The sequence below is a fragment of the Perna viridis genome, chromosome 13 (genome assembly GCF_037379345.1).
Source record: "Perna viridis isolate PV_CMFRI_1.1 ecotype Kerala chromosome 13, ASM3737934v1, whole genome shotgun sequence".
NCBI classification, from domain to species: Eukaryota; Metazoa; Mollusca; class Bivalvia; order Mytilida; family Mytilidae; genus Perna; species Perna viridis.
In genome coordinates this window covers 9,742,208-9,763,643 of record NC_142457.1, presented here as the reverse complement: position 1 = coordinate 9,763,643, position 21,436 = coordinate 9,742,208, and the positions used below count along the sequence as shown (strand labels likewise).

Below are 21,436 nucleotides of genomic sequence, written 5' to 3'. Positions count from 1 at the left end.
ATCTCTTCAAATTTTCAAGATATAGACACAGTTCAGTGAATCACCCCCTTGGATCTATTTATAGTTATGGCAGCCATTTCGTTTTGAATATGAACAAATCGGATGTAATTTTAAAACTACAAACTCTACGGATGATGGTGATAAAAATTAGCTTCACCAGCAATTTTGATGTCAGAGGAGAAAATTTTTGAAAAAAAAATAACAGACGACAAACAACAGATGACAGATACCAAGTGATGGCATAAGCTCACATGGACCTTTCGTTCTGGTGAGCTTATGTCAGATAATGGACCAAGGCAGTGGCGGATCCAGAGGGGGTTGAAGGGGACGGCACCCCCATTTTAATGGAAAATTTCATATGTAAAATTAACAAAATAACGGCAAATAATGTCATAGCACCCCCTTTTTCTGAGGAACCATGGCTGGCATCCCTCCTTTGCAAAGTGTATGGATCCACCCCTGCAAGGGACAAATCCCAGAACTCTGGTCTCCTTTGCCTTTGATATTAAAATATTGTAAGATGAATATTTAAATTTTTATTCAAATTTTATAAATTATACTAACAAATATATGTAATAGTAAAAATAACATTACTCAAATTTTTACATTTTGTACAGTTTAAAAAAGGTAAATAAAAATAACAATTTAAACTTTACACAGTCGGTAGTGGCAGGTCAATACATTATCATCCCCTTTTCAGATAAATAAAAATAAGACCTACTAATGTACTGAAAGGAACAATTAGTAGCTTTTGCTAGTTACTGCTTCCACAGTGGTTTAAAAATATTTCATGCAAGGGGAAATAACTCATACATTTTAATTGGAATCCTGAATCTGGCATTTAACACATAGCCTTAGCCTTTATATTACCTAATCCCTGACCAGGGTTCTAAACAAGATTTTGTTTTAGGTACAGGTTACAGGTATTTGAATCAGTTCATTAAGTGAAAGTTTTTGTAAGAATCAAGCAAAATGGGAAAAATCAGACACACACATGTCAAGAAGCCACCAATCAGATATTATAATTTCACTCAAGGATGTATTCTTTATTTGAAAAGACCATTATTTGATCTCTGCATCTCTGGATTTGCTCAGAATGTTTTTAATAGAATGTTAGAAAAATGAGCTTTTTGACAGAGTTATTTGTCCTTGAAATGCTCATTTTCAGTGCATTTCAATGAAATTTTAAGTCAATTTATCAACATGAAATGGAAAATCTTTTTTTCCTGTATTCAGATGGTGCATATAGTCAAATTAAACTGTCAAAATTGTGTTTTCAAGCTATGTTTCACCCACTGCCTGAATCTTACAGAGACTGACAATTCAGAAATTATTGTGATGTTCTTATTATTAAGATTGACTTGATGAACCCGCATAATAAAATTTAAAAGAAATGTCCAATTTATTATGGGTCATGGCACAATAATTCTTATTTTGCTTCCTTGTCTCCCAGCACTAGTAAATCATATCTGGATCTGAATCATTGCCATACATTTGTCAGCAGATAGAAATATTTAATATGTCTACAATCAATTGACAAGATAAGGTCACAAAGTACCTTCAGTGTATACTTCTGGTATCATATATATTGCTGAGAAAAAGGTCAATTCAATATGTGAAAACTGATACATATATTTGTCAAAAATTTTCCACAATAATAGGTGTACATTCTCAATGCATACATAAACACATTTGCAAATTATCATTAATATTTGTTCTACGCTTTTTTTTTAATTACAGATTACAAAAAGTAGGTACCCTCTAAGTGTATAGGAAAGATGGGTGGACTTATGGAGTCAAGAGGCTATTTGACCTGCATGTCAACATAGGCGAAACAGGTAAAAATGCCTTTGAAAACATCATAATTAAATGCACTTTAATCAAAATTACAGCATGAAGTTTGTAATATGTGTGATCAGGGAGAGTATATTAAAGTGCCTGGTGTGATGCAGCATTTAATTCTCAAAATTGCAAAAAATAAAATCACACTTAAATCAAACTAAAAAAGTACAAAATCAATTGCATCCAATAATTGTACAACCTCTTTTTGACCTTAAAATTTGTTTGGTTTACCAAAGTAGTACATTTCAATTGATAAAGAGGACTAAAAATAGTGTAGACAGGTTTCAGATTACCCAGGGTCAGTTTAGACAGGATTCACATTTCCCAGGGTTGGTTTAAATAGGTTTCAGATTACCCAAGGTCAGTGTAGACAGGATTCAGATTACCCAGGGTCCGTTTAGACAGGATTCACATTTCCCAGGATTGGTTTAGGTAGGTGTCAGATTTCCCAGGATCATTTAAGATAGGTTTTACTGTATTTACAGTATGCAAATTTAAAACAAATTGCCATGCACATATGTACATTTATAATCACTAGAAACAGAGGATGTAAAATATTCACCTGTTTCAATACACTTGCATTAAATAATTAATTACCATTCCTTGTAAGAATCAGGCAATGAGTGGCATATCATTCTCAATGCAGTCTTTTTTTGCCTCAACCTAACGGCTATTTAAATTGAACCTGGAGCATCTTTCACATAGGTATTTTGTGGCAGCTTTCATTGGGATAAAGTGCGGGAAATTTTCCTGCCATTTTCTATAGTGCATGTTACTTCATTGAAAACTGCCACAAAATACCTATGCGACTGATGCTCCAGGTTACAAACACTTTGACAATTAATTCTGTAAGTTATGCATTAAAACCTCTGTTTTTTTTTCATATGCCACACATATACACATTTTGCCTGATTTGTAGACTGAGAAGTACTTACATACATGTAAAATTTAAAACATGTACATGTACACATGCTTTTGTTTATAACAACAAGTAAGAGTATCTATCACTAAGCATTGAATACTGTTTTTATCAGAACGAACAACTGACCTTAAAATCATGCAAAGATATGTCCAGAACATTTCTTTAAGTTCTACTATTTAAAAAAAATATATATATTATCAATTTTCCACTCAAACAATAACACAGCTATGAATATAAATTAAAATAGAGTATACTGAAAATATTTTACAAAGGGGAATAACTCTTGTAATTTCAGCTTCAATGCAATGCAAAATACATGAAAATTCCATTGTAAAAAGAAATGCAGAAATTTTATCATTTATTTTCAACTTAAGTGATAATTTTTATCTTGAAAAACAGCTTTTCAGGTTATCAGGGTCTGGTTTCATAAAACAATCTCAAATTGAGATTGTCCACAAATCCTAGAGTTTTCATCTCAAAGTAAGCTCAGATTGGTAGGCTAAATTTTGAGTTATGGATATATTTCTGATTTCTGTGAAACACAGGCCTATTGTTTTTTAGTGTAAAGTTACAATAAAAGATGTGCTGATATCAAAGATGCTCCAACATTTGTAATTTTATATGAGATAAGGGGAGATAACCCCTGTGCAGTATAAGTAATTATGCCATGATGAGATTTGGGCCTTAATTATCCACAGAATTGATTGAAAGATTTAAAAGACTTTGAGCTATTAATGTTTCAGAGCATCCACATACATGTGAATATTAAGGATGTCATTGATGATATGTACCCTTAACACTAACACCAAAAGTGTGAAAGAAGGACAAATAGACGAATGGATTGATGATCATGAGGATGATAACATATCCCAGAGTATCTTTAAGTTATAGACAATATATGGTTAGATGGACAGATGGATGAAGTGAGACAGACTTCAGTATTCTATAAAACTTCTATAAAATACATTTTATCATGACGTGAGGCACAATACTCGTACCACTGTATCATGGAAGTCAATTTAGACTTCCAAAACTGTATAGAATAAAAACATTAATTAAAACATCGCTTTTTTCTGGATGTATAAGCTATCTAAACATTCTTCCAAGTAGTCAAAATTCATCAAAGTACCCTAAAGTTCTCAGTTTGTCAGACACACAAACAGACTGTGGTGATACCATAATACATCCATGCAATGTTTGGCATACTATAATGAAAGTGAACATCTACCAAATACTGTACATTCTATTAAAAAGTCAAATCTCAAAGCATCCTTGAGGCAGACAGACAGACAGTTAACCATAATACAATTATCAAGAGATAGTTATATAATTAATGGTATAAGTCTCTCTCATGGCTTCCAAAACTTCCTTGGCCTGCTTACACTATACATCGTAACTTGCATATTAAATGTTATGGCTGGAATGCTGATGAAATCTTACCAGTAAATTCTCATTTTTTTCTTCTCTGAAAACAAGAATAAAAATGAATCAAAGGAAAATCAGATTAAAGATAGCCTAAGATAAATCACAATTATGAAGGTGTTTAAGTAGCAGTCTATATAAAAATCAGAAAAGGTGATTCACGCATGTAAAAAACCCACCAAATTCAGTTTTATTTCTTGTTCAGAAACAGTTACTGATCACATAACCAGTCTTACTTTTTCATTTGGTTGTTGTCGTGAGCGTTTTCGTGACAAAAATGATATAGATTGTACAGGAAATTGGCACGTTGCAAGAGTTATTGCTCTTGAGTCTTGATTTGGTTTTCTGTGTTTGATTTGAGTGGGAGATAACTGTATGTTCATCTAAAAAGTGCAGATCTAAATGCAGAAATTAACTTTACATGAATGTATAGCAAATGTAGACTGAAAAGCATTATTTGTTTGGTGGGGTTTTCTACACTATGAATTACTTTACCATTGGCAACGTCTGAATTTTATGTGGACTGGTATTCAAATACTGAAAATACAGTTACTTGAACCTCCACATATTTCTGTTTGAACTTGTTGAGTTACATGAGGATATGTAGAGGGATGAACTATGGTAGACTGTGTGGCTGTTTTGACTATTTTTTTTCCAAATTTTTCAAAAAAAAAAAAAAAAAAAAAAAAACATTAAAAGGATCAGCTTTGCAATACCAAAGCAGTACTAGAGCTTTCTTGTTCAGAATCCAGCATCAGGTAAGAGTCCAATAATGTGGGCTTCAATTTCAGGCCTGTTGGACATCTACCTCCTGTTAAACAAAATTCAGCCATTTCTGTCTTTGACCATTTTTTGATGGAGTAAAAGAAATGGAATTCAAACTGATAAAACTGAACAGGTAATTGTTGTTTTAGTTATGACTGGAACTGTCCTCAGTGGTAATAGTAGAAACCAACAATAAAGGAATACATGGTAGATGTGGAAGGGGAATAGTGGGAAGCATTGCCACTTCACTCCCTCAAACTTTCTTCCTATTTTGATTAAACACAAATAACAAAACAAAAAAACAAAAAAACAAAAAATCCACACCACTTCACCTAATATTTCTGTCCCCTTAATTTCCCCTGAACTTGCTCTTCCTAATCTAAAAAATGTTCAGTCATAATGTCCTTCTTTTTAAAAACCTCAATTCTTAGCTTTTCCTGCATTGAAAATGCTTACTTAAACAATACAAAAAAATAGCATTTCATCACAAACGTAGTATGTGTTTCCTCAAGATATGAGCTTAGTTCTCTATATTTCAAAATTGTGTCCCTCTTCCTGAATTTTCTGGCTGGATCATTGTTAAACTTTACCTGACAGTACTTGCCAGTGTAAAACTTCCTACATGTACATTTGTTTGGTCCTGTACAGCGACTACCAAAGACACATGGTGGAATACAGGAAGCTGGAATAAAACAAATGATATTTATAAAGTAATTAATTGGAAACAGTGAATAACAAAAAATACATTTATATTTCAAAAGAGAAAAATATTGAGATGATGTGGTTAGAGAAAGTTCATAAGTGAAAATACAGAATTAATTTCAAATGTAAAAAATAAAATTAATTCTACAGTAAACATTCATGGATATAAAATTGTTTGAAATCTTGATTTGAACAATTTTCCCCCCAAAAATGATCTTGTACATGTGCAGCATTGCTCACAAGACTGATACTGCCCCTAACCTCAAATCATGCAATGTTTAAAAGAACCCAGGTTTGACCTATAAATCTTTGGCTGAATTAAAACACACAAAAAAAAAACAAAAAAACAATTGCTTAAAATCAACTTTGAAGCAATAATCTGTTAGAAATTTCAAAAGCTCAGGGTTTGACACAAAAACACTGTAGATAGAATTACTCACGAAACTGGCAGTGTGGACCCCAATAGTTGGGAGGACATCGGCACCTGTCAGGTAAATAACAGTATCCACCATTTTGACATCCTAAATGACAGATAGCTGAAATATCAGATATTTAACACTCAGTACAAAGACTATGATTATGCTCTTCAAAGATAATTTTTTGCTTCTCAGGCCATTTTTCATGAAAACTAATGAGGAACAGAGGTATTTAACCTTTTCATTGCTTAAAAGGGAGCTTTTGACATTGTTTAAAGACAGAAAAAAATGATGAAGGAGTTTCTTTTTCCTTTTTACTTATAGCCAATTAAAATTATTACCTCTGTGTTCTCTTACATGTCAGAGATTAATGGGTTGGTAAGTCAGGATTTTACTTTATTTTATTTGCTTTTTTTACCGAACTTTCATAGAAAGCAACTTCAAAAAAAACATCTTATTAACCACCCAGACTGTGGAAACCGAAAATTGACAACCATCTGTAAAATTTTGGCTTGTTTGGTGGTACTTTTTGTTGATTGTTAACTTGAAAATAAGTCAACCGGGAGGTCAAGGCATGAGTTGGTCAGGTAACAAGAAACAAAGCTATAATTTTATTGATATAGTGATAAAAATGGGTAATTAGGCACCATAAAAAAGGAAAGAATGTCTCAAGAACCAGGAAATTAGTTTTGAATGGCCCTTGTATACTCAGTTTGCTGTCGTAGTGTCTGTTTTCCTGAAGTACTGTTAACTTGAACAATTTTGCAGCTGTTTTATTTAGTTATTTTCACGGTAAGACCTATGACATGTAAATAGAGCCAGCAGGAATGTTTTCTTCAAAGTTATCATCATACAAATTGAATTCTATTGATAACAAGTACTTTGTACATTAGATATTCCATCTTGATAAAAGAACAGTGTTCCAATGTCCCCCGTGAAAAAAAAATGTGGAAAACTTTAAATTCACTGAAATTTTCTAAGTCCAAGGGCTGTAACTTCCATAAAAATTGATCAACCTTAACCCAAGTCGAACTTAATCTGTAACTTCTCATAGTAAGACTACATACAAAAATGAAATCAATTGGTAAAAGCATTACAAAAAAAAATGTGGAAAACTGTAAATTCACTGAAATTTTCTAAGTTCAAGGGCTATAACTTCAATAAAAAAATCAATCAACAATACCCAAACTCAAACCTAAACTGAAACTTCTCAAAGTAAGACCACATAAAAAATATAAAATCAATTGGTAAAAGCATTACAAACAAGGGGCTCCCAGGAGCCTGAATCGCTCACCTTCTTGAATTTTGCCTTTCAAAGGCAATAAATTAAACAAGAAGTTGTCCAACAATTTTGACTAAAGAAGTCTTTGGTAGGACTATCACAAGATCTTTTCAACAAATGAAAGTTTCTTTTAATCTATCATAGTTTTCAAGATATTGACTGAAAACTATTAACAAAAAAGTCATTTTTCCCCTTTCTAGGGGAATAACTCTTACAAGGAGTCTTAAGACTTTTGTAGTCCTAATAATATGGATCATTTCAGCTATTGAAAGAATTTGAATAAACATAACGGTTTAGGAGATATATGTGAAAACCTACTGTCTGACCCATATGATCTATATTTAGTAACAGTGGCCATGTTTTTCGATGAATCAAAAATCCCCACATCAGTTCTATGCAGTATACCCCAAGGAACATTCATACCAAGTTTGATTTCAATTGGTCAAGTAGTGTCAGAGGAGAAGAATTTTGTATAATTGTTAACGACAACGACGACAGACGCCAAGTGATGGCAATAGCTCACGTGGCCTTTAGCCAGGTGAGCTAAAAAAAAGTGCGGAAAACTGTAAATTCACTGAAGTCCAAGGGCCGTAACTTCCACAAAAATCATTCAACCTTAACCAAAGTCAAACTTAATCTGTAACTTCTCATAGTTAGACCACATTCAAAATATAAAATCAATTGGTAAGGGCATTACAAAAAGAAAGTGTGGAAAACATGGGCGGGTGGACGGTCAAACGGATGGACGCCCGGCATTTCCAATTCCCCTTGCAACACGTCAAATGGGACGAAAATGTTCACAAATATTCCTCTTTTAATGCATTAAGAACTAAGAGTCAGGAAAAATGTGTATAAAGTGTGGCACATGAAGGAAAAAAAAACAAAACATTTTATTGCATTGACCAAATTTAGTTGAAATGCACTATGGAAAAATGGTGGGAAATTTTCCCGAACTTTTTCCTTATATAAGCAGTCAAAAATATCTTTGTACAGATGCTTTAGGATAATTTAAATAGCTTTTTAGTTGTTTTCCATATGATATATTTGAGGCAAAAAAGACCAAATTGAAAATTATGATGTGCCACCCATTGCCTGATTCTTACACAGAATAGACTTCTAAAAACATTATGTGCAGTATTGTTAAATAATTTGAAGTTTTGCCTATGAGGGACAGAGCTATATATTTGTACTAAAATAATGTTCCACTTCAGTGATATTGCATTGCTATGTTGTTTTATCACTTACTTCTCTGTCAACAGAAATATGTCTGATTTCCTATAACATGTATACATGCTATGCAAGTTTAAACAATCACTTCCTAACTGAATACATCACTACTGACCAATAACTGAATACATCACTACTGACCGATAACTGAATACATCACTACCGACCGATAACTGAATATATCACTACTGACTGATAACAGAATACATCACTACTGACTGATAACAGAATACATCACTCCAAACCGATGACTGAATACATCACTACTGACCGATCTATTTTGAGCCATTCATGTTTCAGAGCATAATTTACATATATATAGGATGTTCCTATAAATGGTATCCAATGTACATACGTCTCCCACAATTACTTCCTTCCCACCCTGCTCTACAGGCACACATCTCCGGACCAACACATCTGCCTCCATTACGGCAGCTATTCTTAAAGCAATGCTCTAAAACAATAGAAAATTATAAGTAAAATCTCAATACCTATACAGACACTACTAAATTACCCGAGCCTAAAAAAAATGTGCTAATATTGTGTAATTTTGAATTTTTATTATTTGATATGTATGTTTATGGTAAAGTGTGATGCTAAGAAGAAGACAATGTTGGTTGGTTATGCCATATCTCTAGCACTTGTATGTCTATGGTAAAATTTGATGCCCAATTCACAGAACTGGTATATTTGATCGTTATAATTAAGGGCCACGCAGTCAAAGACAGCTACAGGTGTAGGAAATTTCTCCTTGTTAAATGGCTATAACTTCTCTTTCTTCTGTTTGGTGTGGTTGTTTTATCTTTAACACATATACCCCCCAATTCCACTTTCTCCTCTATTACTGTAACTAAGTACAAATCATTTAAATCCTGTGACAACTCACTGTGTTGACAACGCCCTCCTGTATGTCCTGGCCGACACAGACACTGGTTCCCCGTCACACAATAACCTCCATTTTCACATGGTGGGTAACAGAAAACTGAAAAAAAATATAAAGTATATTAGAAGGTATGAAGTTGTGGCAAGAAATACCATACTGAACCGGATATGTGATGATCAGTTGAAACTTTAAAAACAAACATTGATCTGTGTATCTGTCAGCGTTGGTCATTAATGTGTCTTCCTGTCATTATTTGACTTTTTTGTTTATTTTGAAGAAGTCTCTCACTGTTCTGTTACCAAGGATGTAACTTTAAATATTACTTTTGTTGTCAGGCCCTTCAGAGCCGACTTTATGTGTGTTTACATTTACTGCAGACCTTTTAGTGATCTCTGTAAATATTAACAGTTTTTGTAGGGTTATACGATGTTGCATATAATGTCAAAAACTCTGTCTTGTAGCCCTCATCAGAAAACCATCAGGGTGATGGACTTGCAACTACTCAGATGGTATCACATATCCTCATGTACCTCCCCACTTCGTGTGGCAGGGTATAAAAACTAGTTGAGATAAACTTGGACTGTTACAAATGTGTGCATTAAGGTGTTAAGGAAAAACATAACTGAGTCAAAGTAAATTTGAAAAATGGAGCCCTAATGCATTAGTTAAAATAACACTTTACTTGTGTAGTTAGTAAGTTTACCTCTTTCACACTGTGGGCCATAGTATCCCATTGGACAATAGCAGACATTAGGACGAACACAAACTCCACCATTTAGACATCTTGGTTCACAAATGGCTTGTTCACAGAATGTCCCTGTGAACTCTGAAGTACAACGGCATCGGTTAAATCCCACACATGAACCTCCATTAAGGCAGGTTATAGAACAGGATTCTAAAATCAGAAAAAAACATTGTATCCAAGGCACTTAAGCAGTTGTCGGGAAAGATTTTTTTTTCAAATGGGCTATTTTTAGCATTTATTACAAGTATTCATGATGTGCCATTTATTAACATTTTAAGTAAAATCCTGTAATTTTAATTGGCCATGTTTAGCTTCAGTGGGATATGGTCCATGCATGGCCCCTGCCATTCCCCATCACTGCTTAAGTCATGAATGATTCCATATGGTCCATGCATGGCCCCTGCCATTCCCCATCACTGCTTAAGTCATGAATGATTCCAATACAGTGAAGTCACTACTTAGATGGACCAGTACACGTAGTAAAGTGCTTGCCACAAGTGTCAGAGGTTACGGGTTCAATTCCTGGCCTGGTCATGCTAAAGACTGTAAAGTCCATGATTCTCCATCAACCAAAGAGCCTTTGAGAGAGTGACACTATCTAGTACCAGGTAATTGTCATCTTACATTGATAAGATTGATTCAGTCAGATGTGTTAGGATAAGAAGACACTGCAAAAACTGTGACATTACAATTTGACAAGTTACATAGGTAAAAATATGGCATCTAATGAGGCATTAAATGTAGGATTTAAAAACAATATAAGAGTAGAAAGAGTGAATATGTCAAAGAAACAACACAACCTGAATGACAAATTTCAGCCAAAGGCAGAAAAGTGTTTTTTTTGGATTTTGCCTAAAACTGATCTTAACCTGCATTTCATAAAGCTTAATCATGTAAATACTGTGCAAAGTTTAAAAGCAATTCTTTCCTTCTCAAGGTATTATATAGAGATCTGTATCAGTAAAAAGAGGGATAGGAAAGGGTAAAAAATGACATAACTCAAAAAACAATTATTGAGTTCACATGAAAAGATAACCTTAATCTGTATTTTATAGTACTAGATAACTATGCACAATTTCAAAATAATTCATTGATGGGAAACATGTATCAGTAAAATAGGGGGAGGGGTAATAAACATTAAAAAATGGCATATTTTTTGGATTTAGCTTAAAATTTAACTTAATCTGTATTTTACAGTGTTTATAGTACTAAACATTTGTGCAGAGTTTCAAAACAATTTATTGATCTGTTCTCAATTAATTTTCAGGAAACCCTGGGGATTGATGAACAGAAGGACGGACATGCACCCACAAAAATTTTCTAAGGGTATCACATTATACCGCCCCAACAGGTATTGTGGCATAAAAAAACAATGCACATTCTTAAAGTTCATTTTTATTCAAACGGCACATGCTTAAAATCCATAATTTAAATACATTCCAAGATGACCTTATAATTGAGCTTAAACTGCATAAAATCCCCTATGCATTTGAACAAATAAAATATGGCCACCAGGCCCATACGAAGTTTGTACAAAATTAAGATTTGTTGAAAATCTATGTTAACAGAATTTTCCCTTTCAACATGTTCAAAGAAAAGACATTTAAAAAACACCGGCTTATACAGTGATGATTCAAGCAATTCAGAGAGGGTTCACAGGCTGACATAAGATATGGCCACAGTGAGTGGATGACCTTAGACAGGGGACAGTGGCTGACCTAAGACAGGGGGGCACAGGCTGACCTTAGATAGGGGTCACTGGCTGACTTACGATCTGAGCCACTGCCTGATCTGAAATAGGGGTCATTGGCAGACATAAGATCAGGGCCACTGGCTGATCTGCAATAGGGGTCACTGGCAGACCTAAGATCAGGGCCACTACTGTGATTTCCTGTGATTTTCTATTCAAACAACCAAAATGTTTTAGTTCTTTGTCTTACCTATTTCACACCTGTGTCCTCTATAGCCAGGTAAACAAGCACATGTATTTTCTGTTAAACAGGATCCACCATTCAGGCAACCATCAGGACACAAATCTGCCAATGAAGGCATTATGTAATAAAACAGCACATTACCAATTAGAAATACCTACCACCATTTTTAAAGTAAATGGCTTATAACAAAAAAAAGAATTAAATTACGTATTATAATTATATTCCATATTACAATAACTAAGTTTTACTTGCAACAATCTTTCTGGTTGGATTGCTTCCTTTAAAAATTTGACAAACCATGGAAATTAGTAACAAATGGAAGGACTATTAAAAAGTATTGCTCACCTGTTTCACAAAATTGACCAGTATAACCTATCTTACAGAAACATTTATCTGGCTGGTAACAAATACCTCCATTCTGGCATGGCTCATTACATATTGCTAAATATAAAAGAAGACCTGTCTAATTAATGGGACAACCATTTGATTTTGAGAGGGGGTTACTTGGAAGAATTTTGCGATTTTTAAAATAAATATTTGACTCAGACCTTTTTGGAAATAACTTTTTATCTTGAACCTGTAAGAAAAAATTTTTGATCCTTTCAACTCACTTATATCTGAGCATAATTTTCTTTTACATTAGGAAAATTAATAATTTTACTTAATGTATATGAAAAACTAATATTTTAATCATTTATATGGTAAAAATAAATATTTCAATCTGAAGTCTTCCATGCCTCCTTCCAATATCAAACAGTCAGCACAAGTAGGTGCAACTTGATTAAAAATTAAGTAGTACTCCATCTAAGAATCATGCAAAATGTGATTCATGGGTGAAAAGCCTACGGTACATATTTTTGTTTTTGATGTTTTGTTTGAATTGCCATAGTAAACAGAAATTAACATTTGGTTTTTCATATATCCCGTGTTCTTAGGAGATAAAAATTATATAGAATGCACTATAGATTTCAAAATTAAGGGAGATAACACTGTAAATGACATTCAAATACAATAGAATCTATTGGATTTTCAATATTGATTATCTCCTAAGAGCAGACAGATTTGAATGAATAATTATACATTTCATAATATAGACCCATAAAACAACTTAATTATAAAAATAAAAATATGTAGCCTTTTTTGGGGTGTATCACATTTTTCAGATTTTGCACGATTCTTACAAAGACAGCTACTTAACTTTAGACCTCAGAAAATTGAAGAGTTTAACAACATAAGATCTCAAACTCATTGATGTAATCTTTTTTCCAGATCTGTTGTTTTTAAGAGTAAAGTTCTCAATATTCTAATGAATTTTCATATTATCAAATCAATAACTGAAATACACTTATAGGGAAGAAAATTGAAACAGAGAATGTGTCATATAGATAACAACCCTATTAGTATGTGAAATGTGTGGGACTTCAATAAACAGTGAAAAATATAATACATTTGGAGTCTGCTTCTGATTAGCCCTGAAACAATGATACCAGTTTTAGCCAAATATTCAAACTTCAGGAACATACAAAACCATAACAAATTAGAAATACAGTAACTAGACTCACAAACAGAATACCCTCTTCTTCAACTGGAGCTAAATGTATAACCCTTGAGTTACATGTTTAATAAATAATCTATTGTGAAAATACTGTTGTTCGTGGGGTACTAATTTTTGTGGTCTTTGTGGGTAGGCCAAACCACAAAATTTGGTACCCAATGCAAAAGAATTTTCCATTGATGTATACTATAACCTCAAAATTACAATTCAATAATCCACAAATTTATGTTTCTTCCCAAATCCATGAAAATTGGTATCCACAAAGTAAAGCACTTTGACAGTAAGTTCAATAACCACCCTTTGGAATTATTTCTTCATGCAGACCTAACCATGATGCCCAACCATCCAATAAAATTTCTTCAAATTCTCTTCGGCAGTTTAGGAGGAGTTGCACTAACGAGGTTTTATTGTGTAAAAATCTACATATGATTTATCTCCCTTTTGAATGCTTTGACAGTAACAGTATTCCTAATTGCACATCTACATATGATGCCCAACCTTCCTTTATTATTTCATCAAAATCCTTTTGGCATTTGAAGAGGCATTGCACTTACAAGAAATGTGGACTGATGAAAACAGACAGACAAAAATGGTGATTCCATTATACCCCCAAAAAACTTTGTTTACTTGGGATATAAGTTATGACCATATTCAAATGTTCTCTGAAAATATGTGTAAGTATAAAATACTCATTTACAAAACTCAAAAAAAAATTATACCTTGAGTACATCCTGGTCCTCTATAACCATGGCGACATTTACACACACCATTCCCTGAGCATTCTTTTCCATCAGTGCATGGAGGAAAGCAGAAGGCTGAAATAAAAATATGGATAATAAAGTAGTAAAAATTAGCTGCAATTAAAATATAACAAGCATTCAAAAAGTACATGTGTATTACATGGCAGTACAAAGTCCCCTACAAATGTAACAGAGGAAAAAACTGTTGATGAGAATAGAATTCAAACTTCATGCATAATTTTTTAAAGAATTAACTGAGTTTTTGTACTTATTTTCAAATCCAAGGGCAAAAACTCAGAAAACACTTAAAAAAAACCAACAAATTAAAAATTATCTGTAACTTTTTATCATTGTAAAGCATTGCACTAAATATCAAATGAATTTCTGCAAGCATGACTGACAGACAGGAGGATGGACTGCCTGAGTGCAAACCTGAAGTACCTGTTGGTGAAAGTTACTGGTAGGGGACTAAAAAAAGAATTTAAGAGAAATAATGAGTGTCGAGGAGAACAATAACATTCTGCACCAGATGAGAAAATAAGAATCTGACACAGCTGAGAGTGCAAGACAGAGAAATCTCAGACACCAAAGGTTGAGATTTTCAGTTCCCTAACAAGACTCTGATAAGTTAGAGAACAACATAATCTGGCATTGTTTGATCCTTTTACACACCTTTAATATTGATTAAGGTATGTTTGCAACAATTCCTTTGAATTTACAAGACATTATTGAAATGTTTTATTGCGACGTCACAATATTTTATCTCAAGGCTAAAAATAGGAATATCCTTTTCTCAATAAAGAGACAAGAAAATTTTATTTATATCTATGCGACATTTCCTTATCTCACCCACGGGTTGAGACAGAACATATATGCTTTCCTGTAAAAAAATGGTGAAACTGAATAAAAAGTTAATGACCAATCATATCCTACCAATATCTAATAAGTGTTTGAAAATTCTTTTGAAATAATTATTTTATCAAGAATAAGTGGTGATTATTTCCTGCAGTTTGTTTGTACTGTTTTGAAGTATATATCCTAAACTTTACACCCAGTGTTCTAGGATTCCTATTTCCCATTACCCGGGGCAAGTGAAATTTGGGTCAGGGAAAGTTAGGTACTTAGTTACACTTCTCTGTGGCAAGTTGAAAACTTCATATGCTGTAAAGATTTGTTTTGTTGGGAAAGCAGTCATTGACTGTGGGAAAGTTGATTTTCTATGGATTTTTCCCCAAGGAAACCTCAATTTCTGAAAAATCCTAGAACACTGACACCTGGTAGTTACGTATCATTGTCCTGATATGTCACAATCATCTGTAAAATGCAGATCATTTTGTCAGAAAACTAACTCTTAGTGAGAAAAAGAATCAAACACATACTTTTCTCATGCAAGAGTAATCAAGGGAACCAAGATTCTAGCAGAAATCAAATAATATAATCCAGGGACCAAGGCCAGACATGCAAGAGTAATCATGGCAATCAAGGTTATAGCGGAACCCAAATAATGTAATCCAGGGACGAAGACCAGACATGCAAGAGTAATCATGGGAACCAAAGCTATAGCAGAAACCAAATAAAGTAATCCAGGGACGAAGACCAGACAAGTAAGAGTAATCAAGGGAACCAAGGTTCTAGCAGAAACCAAATAATGTAATCCAGGGACAAAGACCAGACATGGAAGAGTAATCAAGAGAACTAAGGTTATAGCAGAAACCAAATAATGTAATCCAGGGACACAGACCAGACATGGAAGGGTAATCAAGAGAACCAAGGTTATAGCGAAAACCAAATAATGTAATCCAGGGACAAAGACCAGAAATGGAAAACAGACATACACAACAAAGAACCTTAAGTAACTAAAATAATACATACAAAGCAACTCGGACTCCACTAAAAAGTAGGAGCATGGACCAAGTGCACCGGTAGGGAAAGCATCTTCTGATAGGGAAATCTCATACACCCTTGTTAGAGAACTATTAAATCTTACCCTTGGGTCTCTGAGATTTCCCTCGGGTCTCTGAGATTGCCCTATCTTGTACCAGTGTTAGTTTCTTATAGTCTCTTTAGTGAGAAATGTAAAGGATGAAGAATTAAATGCATTGAGAGTTGATATTATTCATTCACCAACACATAATCAATACACTAATTGTAATTCAAATGGGAACTATTGAAAGTTTTGAGGCTTAATGTTTTTGTCTGTTTCTTATGGCTGACTTTGACCTGCATATACTTCAGAACATATAAATTGAAGCATGAGATATAATTATATACTTTCCTTTTAAAAGTTTGCAAGCATAACATACCTTTGCAAACTGTCCCATTTCCCATATAACCATGGGAACAGTTGCCACAGTAATAACCTGGATACTCTGAACTTTCATTACAAGTCGCAAAAGGTGAACAAACATTCTGGTTACAGGCTTTTTCATCTAAAAAATACAATTTTGCAATTCGATTATGCAGTTTAAAACACACAATTAAGTTCAATAAATAAATTCAGCTTTAGAGGTTTGCTATTTTTGAATTCATTAACAGGGACCAGCTTCATAAAAATACTCAAATTAGATGTCCCTCAAATTCATCAGTGTGTCAAAAAATCTTCAATTTAGTTGAAATGTGAGTTATGAAAACATTTGAGGACATCATTGAAGTGAGATTTTTCATTAAAAACCTCACATCTACCATTCAATTTACAATATAGGGGCATACACCACTTAATGATTATTTTATTCAACTGAAAATTGGAGAAATCCATAATTTAAATTGAAGATACACATAGAGCTTACTATTTCGGAAACACTGTTCACCATTTCCATAGAAATATTGCGGACATGCTCCACAGACATAACCCAGTGTAGGATGGTCTGTACATATAACACCAGAGAAACATGGATCTGCTGAACATTTCTTTTTACCTGCACAACAATAGTATGCAAAAATTAAGATCTTAAATATATAATTTCCATTCATTTTTACCTTATGAAGCTCCAGACAAGTTATCCAAGTACTGCTATAAAAAGAAAAACTTAGATTCAGTGAAATAAAGCACTAATTTGCAAAAAATTGTTCCACAAAAACTACAAATGTACCAGTTTTATGTTTCATAAAGAGTGTGTATTGCAGAGAACATTGTTAAAACATCTATGTTTATGGTTACTATATTTTTTACGGGAAAATAAGAACACTGTAAAAAACATGCTGAGTTACTTATTCAAATTTTATTCCTTATTGAATGGCACTGGGGAAGACTTACATGAGACACCATCACCTTGGTAACCTTCTGGACAGCTGCCACAGGTAAAGGAGTTTGATATCTCTTTACAGGAAACTCCTGGGTAACAGGGGTTACTATGGCAACTATTCATTCTGGTATCACAAAGCTTTCCTACGTAAACAAAACAAAGTAACGATAGACGTTCAATCAAAGCGGAATAGGTATCAGACAGGCCCACAGAAATGAGTCAGCCGGGTGAAAAAAAGAATTATTTACAGTATCTAAATCCAGAACGCTGAATAATAATAAAAAAAAATAGATAACCATTTACCTATCCTATCTTGCACTTTTCAGCTGGTGTCCTTTTTCCAATGACTTTACAAACGTAAGAAAAATGTACACCTGTAGGCTGTTGCCCAACTTACATGTCAAATTAAGTTTTGCAGTTGCCAGCAGGAAACAAGATGTTTGTGTTTGCAATAGGTGGCAAAACAAGATGAACGGATAGACAGACAGAAACTATACACAGACAAAATTGAGACATACGTTTTCATATGCTTTGAAATATATGGAAATATAATGTTTTGGACCAGTATAAATATTCGTTTTTGTGCATTTAAAGATACATGAAATCATATGTTTCCAAAATCCGTATCAAAACTATTCTCTTCAAGCAATAGCCAGGTAACTTTTAAGTAGTACTCCAGCTAAGAATCATGCAAAATGTGATTCATGGGTAAAAAGCCTACATATTTTTATTTTTGATATTTTGTTTGAAATGTCATAGTAAACAGAAATTAATATGTGGTTTTTCATATAACATGTGCTCTTAGGAGATAAAAATTATATAGAATGCACTATAGAGTTCAAAATTAAGGGAGATAACTCTGTAAATGGCACTCAAATACAATAGAATCTACTGGATTTTCAATGTGGATTATCTCCTAAGAGCAGGCAGATTTTAATGAATAATTACACATTTCATAATATAGATCCATAAAACAAACTAATTACAAAAATAAAAATATGTAGCCTTTTTTGGGGTGTATCACATTTTTCAGATTTTGCATGATTCTTACAAAGACAGCTACTTAATAGAAATATCACTAGTATATTCTGAACTATAAACAGATAGTTAGTTATCAAACACAACAGAAATTTTGAAAAAGGGGAATTCAGCTTTAAAGCAAGAGAAAAATGACTTCTTACCAGTAAATGATGGTAGGCAACTACAAGTGAATCCCGTTCTGTTAGATGTCACCACTTGAGTGTCACACAGGCCACCATTTAAACAACCACAGGGTTTTACCACTACCTGCAATAGTTCAAAACTAATTAAAAACAGTTTAATATTCACTAATTTTTTGTCCTTTTTCAGGTCTAAATTGTATTCGACCATACACTCTTCCAATTACTGGTATTACTAAAATTATATTAGCATGTAGATGTACAATTATTTGTCTAGATTCAATATAGTATCAGACTTACCATCAAGACAAAGGAACTAACAGATCCACAGCTGTCAGTCACATTGATAACAAATCTATTTTCTTCAGCTGATATATCCTGAGTTGAGAGTTTTACCTCCCACTTAAACTCTCCATGGGTACTTATTGCACCATAGGGGTGTTTCATGGTATAGACCAGATCCATGTTCTCAGGGTCTTCAGCAGCTAAGCTTGATTTTACTGTGTCTCCGGATATTGCAGTCATGGTGGTGTGAGATGACTCTAACAAGGGTGGTAAGTTGTCTGAAATCCAGATATTATGGACCCTGTCTTATTACAGTCTAACCCACATCACTAATATTTAAAAATCTGTCTAAAACAGCTTTTCAAAGTTTTTTAATATCAGTTTCAAAGTATCAAAATGGCAGATGGATGGACAATGTGATTAATATTAGAATATTTAATATTTTTCAATGAGACACTCCAGCCAGTTGAAAAAATATTAAATAATAACAATTTTGCGGTGCTGCCAATTACCTGGGAGACGATTTTGGCAGCCTCACACAATGAACGATATTACATAATCATGGAGCGCAGTTGACGGTGTTAGTGAATTTGTAGCTGTATAACCGAACTTTTATAATTTGTAGCTGTATAACCGAACTTTTATAATTTGTAGCTGTATAACCGAACTTTTACAATTTATAGCTGTATAATCGAACTTTTACATTATATAATCATGGAGCAAAGGAGAGCTGGAGCGCAGTTGACGGTGTTAGTGAATTTATAGCTGTATAATCGAACTTTTACATTTTATAATCATGGAGCAGAGGAGAGCTGGAGCACGGATGATTTGTAAATAAACTCATTGATCTGTTATTATATTATTGAACTTGATGTTTCAGTGACGATAGGATCGGAACTTCATTTATCATCTTCATGCGGTGTCGGACATTGACAATTCATGTTTACAATTGCAGTGATTAACAATCAATTGGACAGACATAATCAATATTAGACAGTGTCCCAATGCTGGTAGTTCTGCAATTGCTGAGGACTTCACTCAGATTCGTACTCCTCTTTATATAACTTTTCTCATTTGATGTGTGCCTAGTTTCTGGTGACGGATTTTTCAAAATAAACTTGACTGTACACAATTAGCGAGTACTGCCACAATGCAAGTACGGTTACCGGCCTGTTTGCTGAATTATCTACGATAATTCTTTGCGAAAGGGAGAAAATATGATAGGACAGTACTTAGACATTATTGATTAAATTGTTATTGTTGAGAAAGGGAGGAATGTATAATGACTTTAAGAATTAATATTGTCTATGTTCACTATAAATTGAATTATATGCATGTACGGGTAAACTGGACACATAGAATGTTTATGTCCAGATTCACATTGATTGATGGATGTGTCTTATATAATTGAATGGTATATATATTTGAACATGTTGTATATTCGGGGAGCGTAACAAGTAATGAGCAAGTCAAAAAGAAATGCAATTATACCTAGAGGTAAAAAAAATACTTGTACACAAATAATAAATCGGCGGGTAAACTGGACACATAGAATGTTTATGTCCAGATTCAGATTGATGGATGTGTCTTATATAATTGAATAGTATATATATTTGAACATGTTGCATATTCAGAGAGCTCGCTTTTACTCTTGTAATAAACGTTGCAGTCAGTTTTACTTGTTTTGGAATTATTCATCCGTACCAGTCTCTACCATAAAATTTAGGGTTACCCTAACCCAAACTGAGCTAAAGTCAGCTAAATAATTTTAGCAAAAATGAAGAAAAAATTAGCAAATTCAAGCAAAATTCAGCTAAACGTTGAGCAAAATTTAGCCAAAATTTACCAGTATTTACTAAATGTTACGAAAGATTAAGTAAAGTTTAGCTAATTTAAACAGAAATTTAGCTAATTTAGCCAAAAATTTAGCTAATTTAGCCAAAAATTTAGCAAATTTTTGTAAAATTTAGCAAGTTACAGAATAAATTTGGCAAATATTTAATAACATTTAGTAAAATTTAGCAAAGATTTACCAAACTTTATAAATGTTATATAAGATTAAGCAAACTTTTGCTCAAAAAGTAACATTATTTAGTAGCAAATTTGAGCAAGTATTAAGCAGATTATAGTCATATTTAGCGATTTTTTGGAAAAATTTAGCAAAATTTCGCAAAATGTACAAATTTTAGCAAATATTAACAAATTTTACAATAATATTAGCACAAATTTTAGCAAATTTTTAGCAAAATTTAGCAGTTTTTTTAGCAAAATTTAGCAAACTTTAAAAATATATTTAGCCAAAATCAAGAAAAAT

The 21,436-nt window shown here is 33.2% G+C and overlaps 1 protein-coding gene across 5 annotated transcripts in view; it reads right to left on the bottom strand.

Moving 5' to 3' along the window:
- Nucleotides 1–521: 521 nt before the first annotated feature.
- LOC148599502 (von Willebrand factor D and EGF domain-containing protein-like) overlaps nt 522–21,436 on the bottom strand; it is a 62,871-nt gene continuing 41,956 nt past the window's right edge. For all 5 annotated transcript variants that reach the window (XM_088557426.1, XM_088557425.1, XM_088557423.1 and 2 more), the window contains 14 exons: nt 19,138–19,400; nt 18,859–18,964; nt 17,689–17,820; nt 17,222–17,350; nt 16,739–16,864; nt 14,415–14,510; nt 12,486–12,581; nt 12,147–12,242; nt 10,165–10,356; nt 9,465–9,560; nt 8,934–9,032; nt 6,094–6,189; nt 5,542–5,633; nt 522–4,229 (listed from right to left, as the gene is read on the bottom strand). In XM_088557426.1, the coding sequence (XP_088413552.1) occupies nt 4,215–4,229; nt 5,542–5,633; nt 6,094–6,189; nt 8,934–9,032; nt 9,465–9,560; nt 10,165–10,356; nt 12,147–12,242; nt 12,486–12,581; nt 14,415–14,510; nt 16,739–16,864; nt 17,222–17,350; nt 17,689–17,820; nt 18,859–18,964; nt 19,138–19,400 (1,634 nt within the window). In that variant the 3' untranslated portion in view covers nt 522–4,214. The remainder of the gene's footprint in view (nt 4,230–5,541; nt 5,634–6,093; nt 6,190–8,933; nt 9,033–9,464; nt 9,561–10,164; nt 10,357–12,146; nt 12,243–12,485; nt 12,582–14,414; nt 14,511–16,738; nt 16,865–17,221; nt 17,351–17,688; nt 17,821–18,858; nt 18,965–19,137; nt 19,401–21,436) is intronic.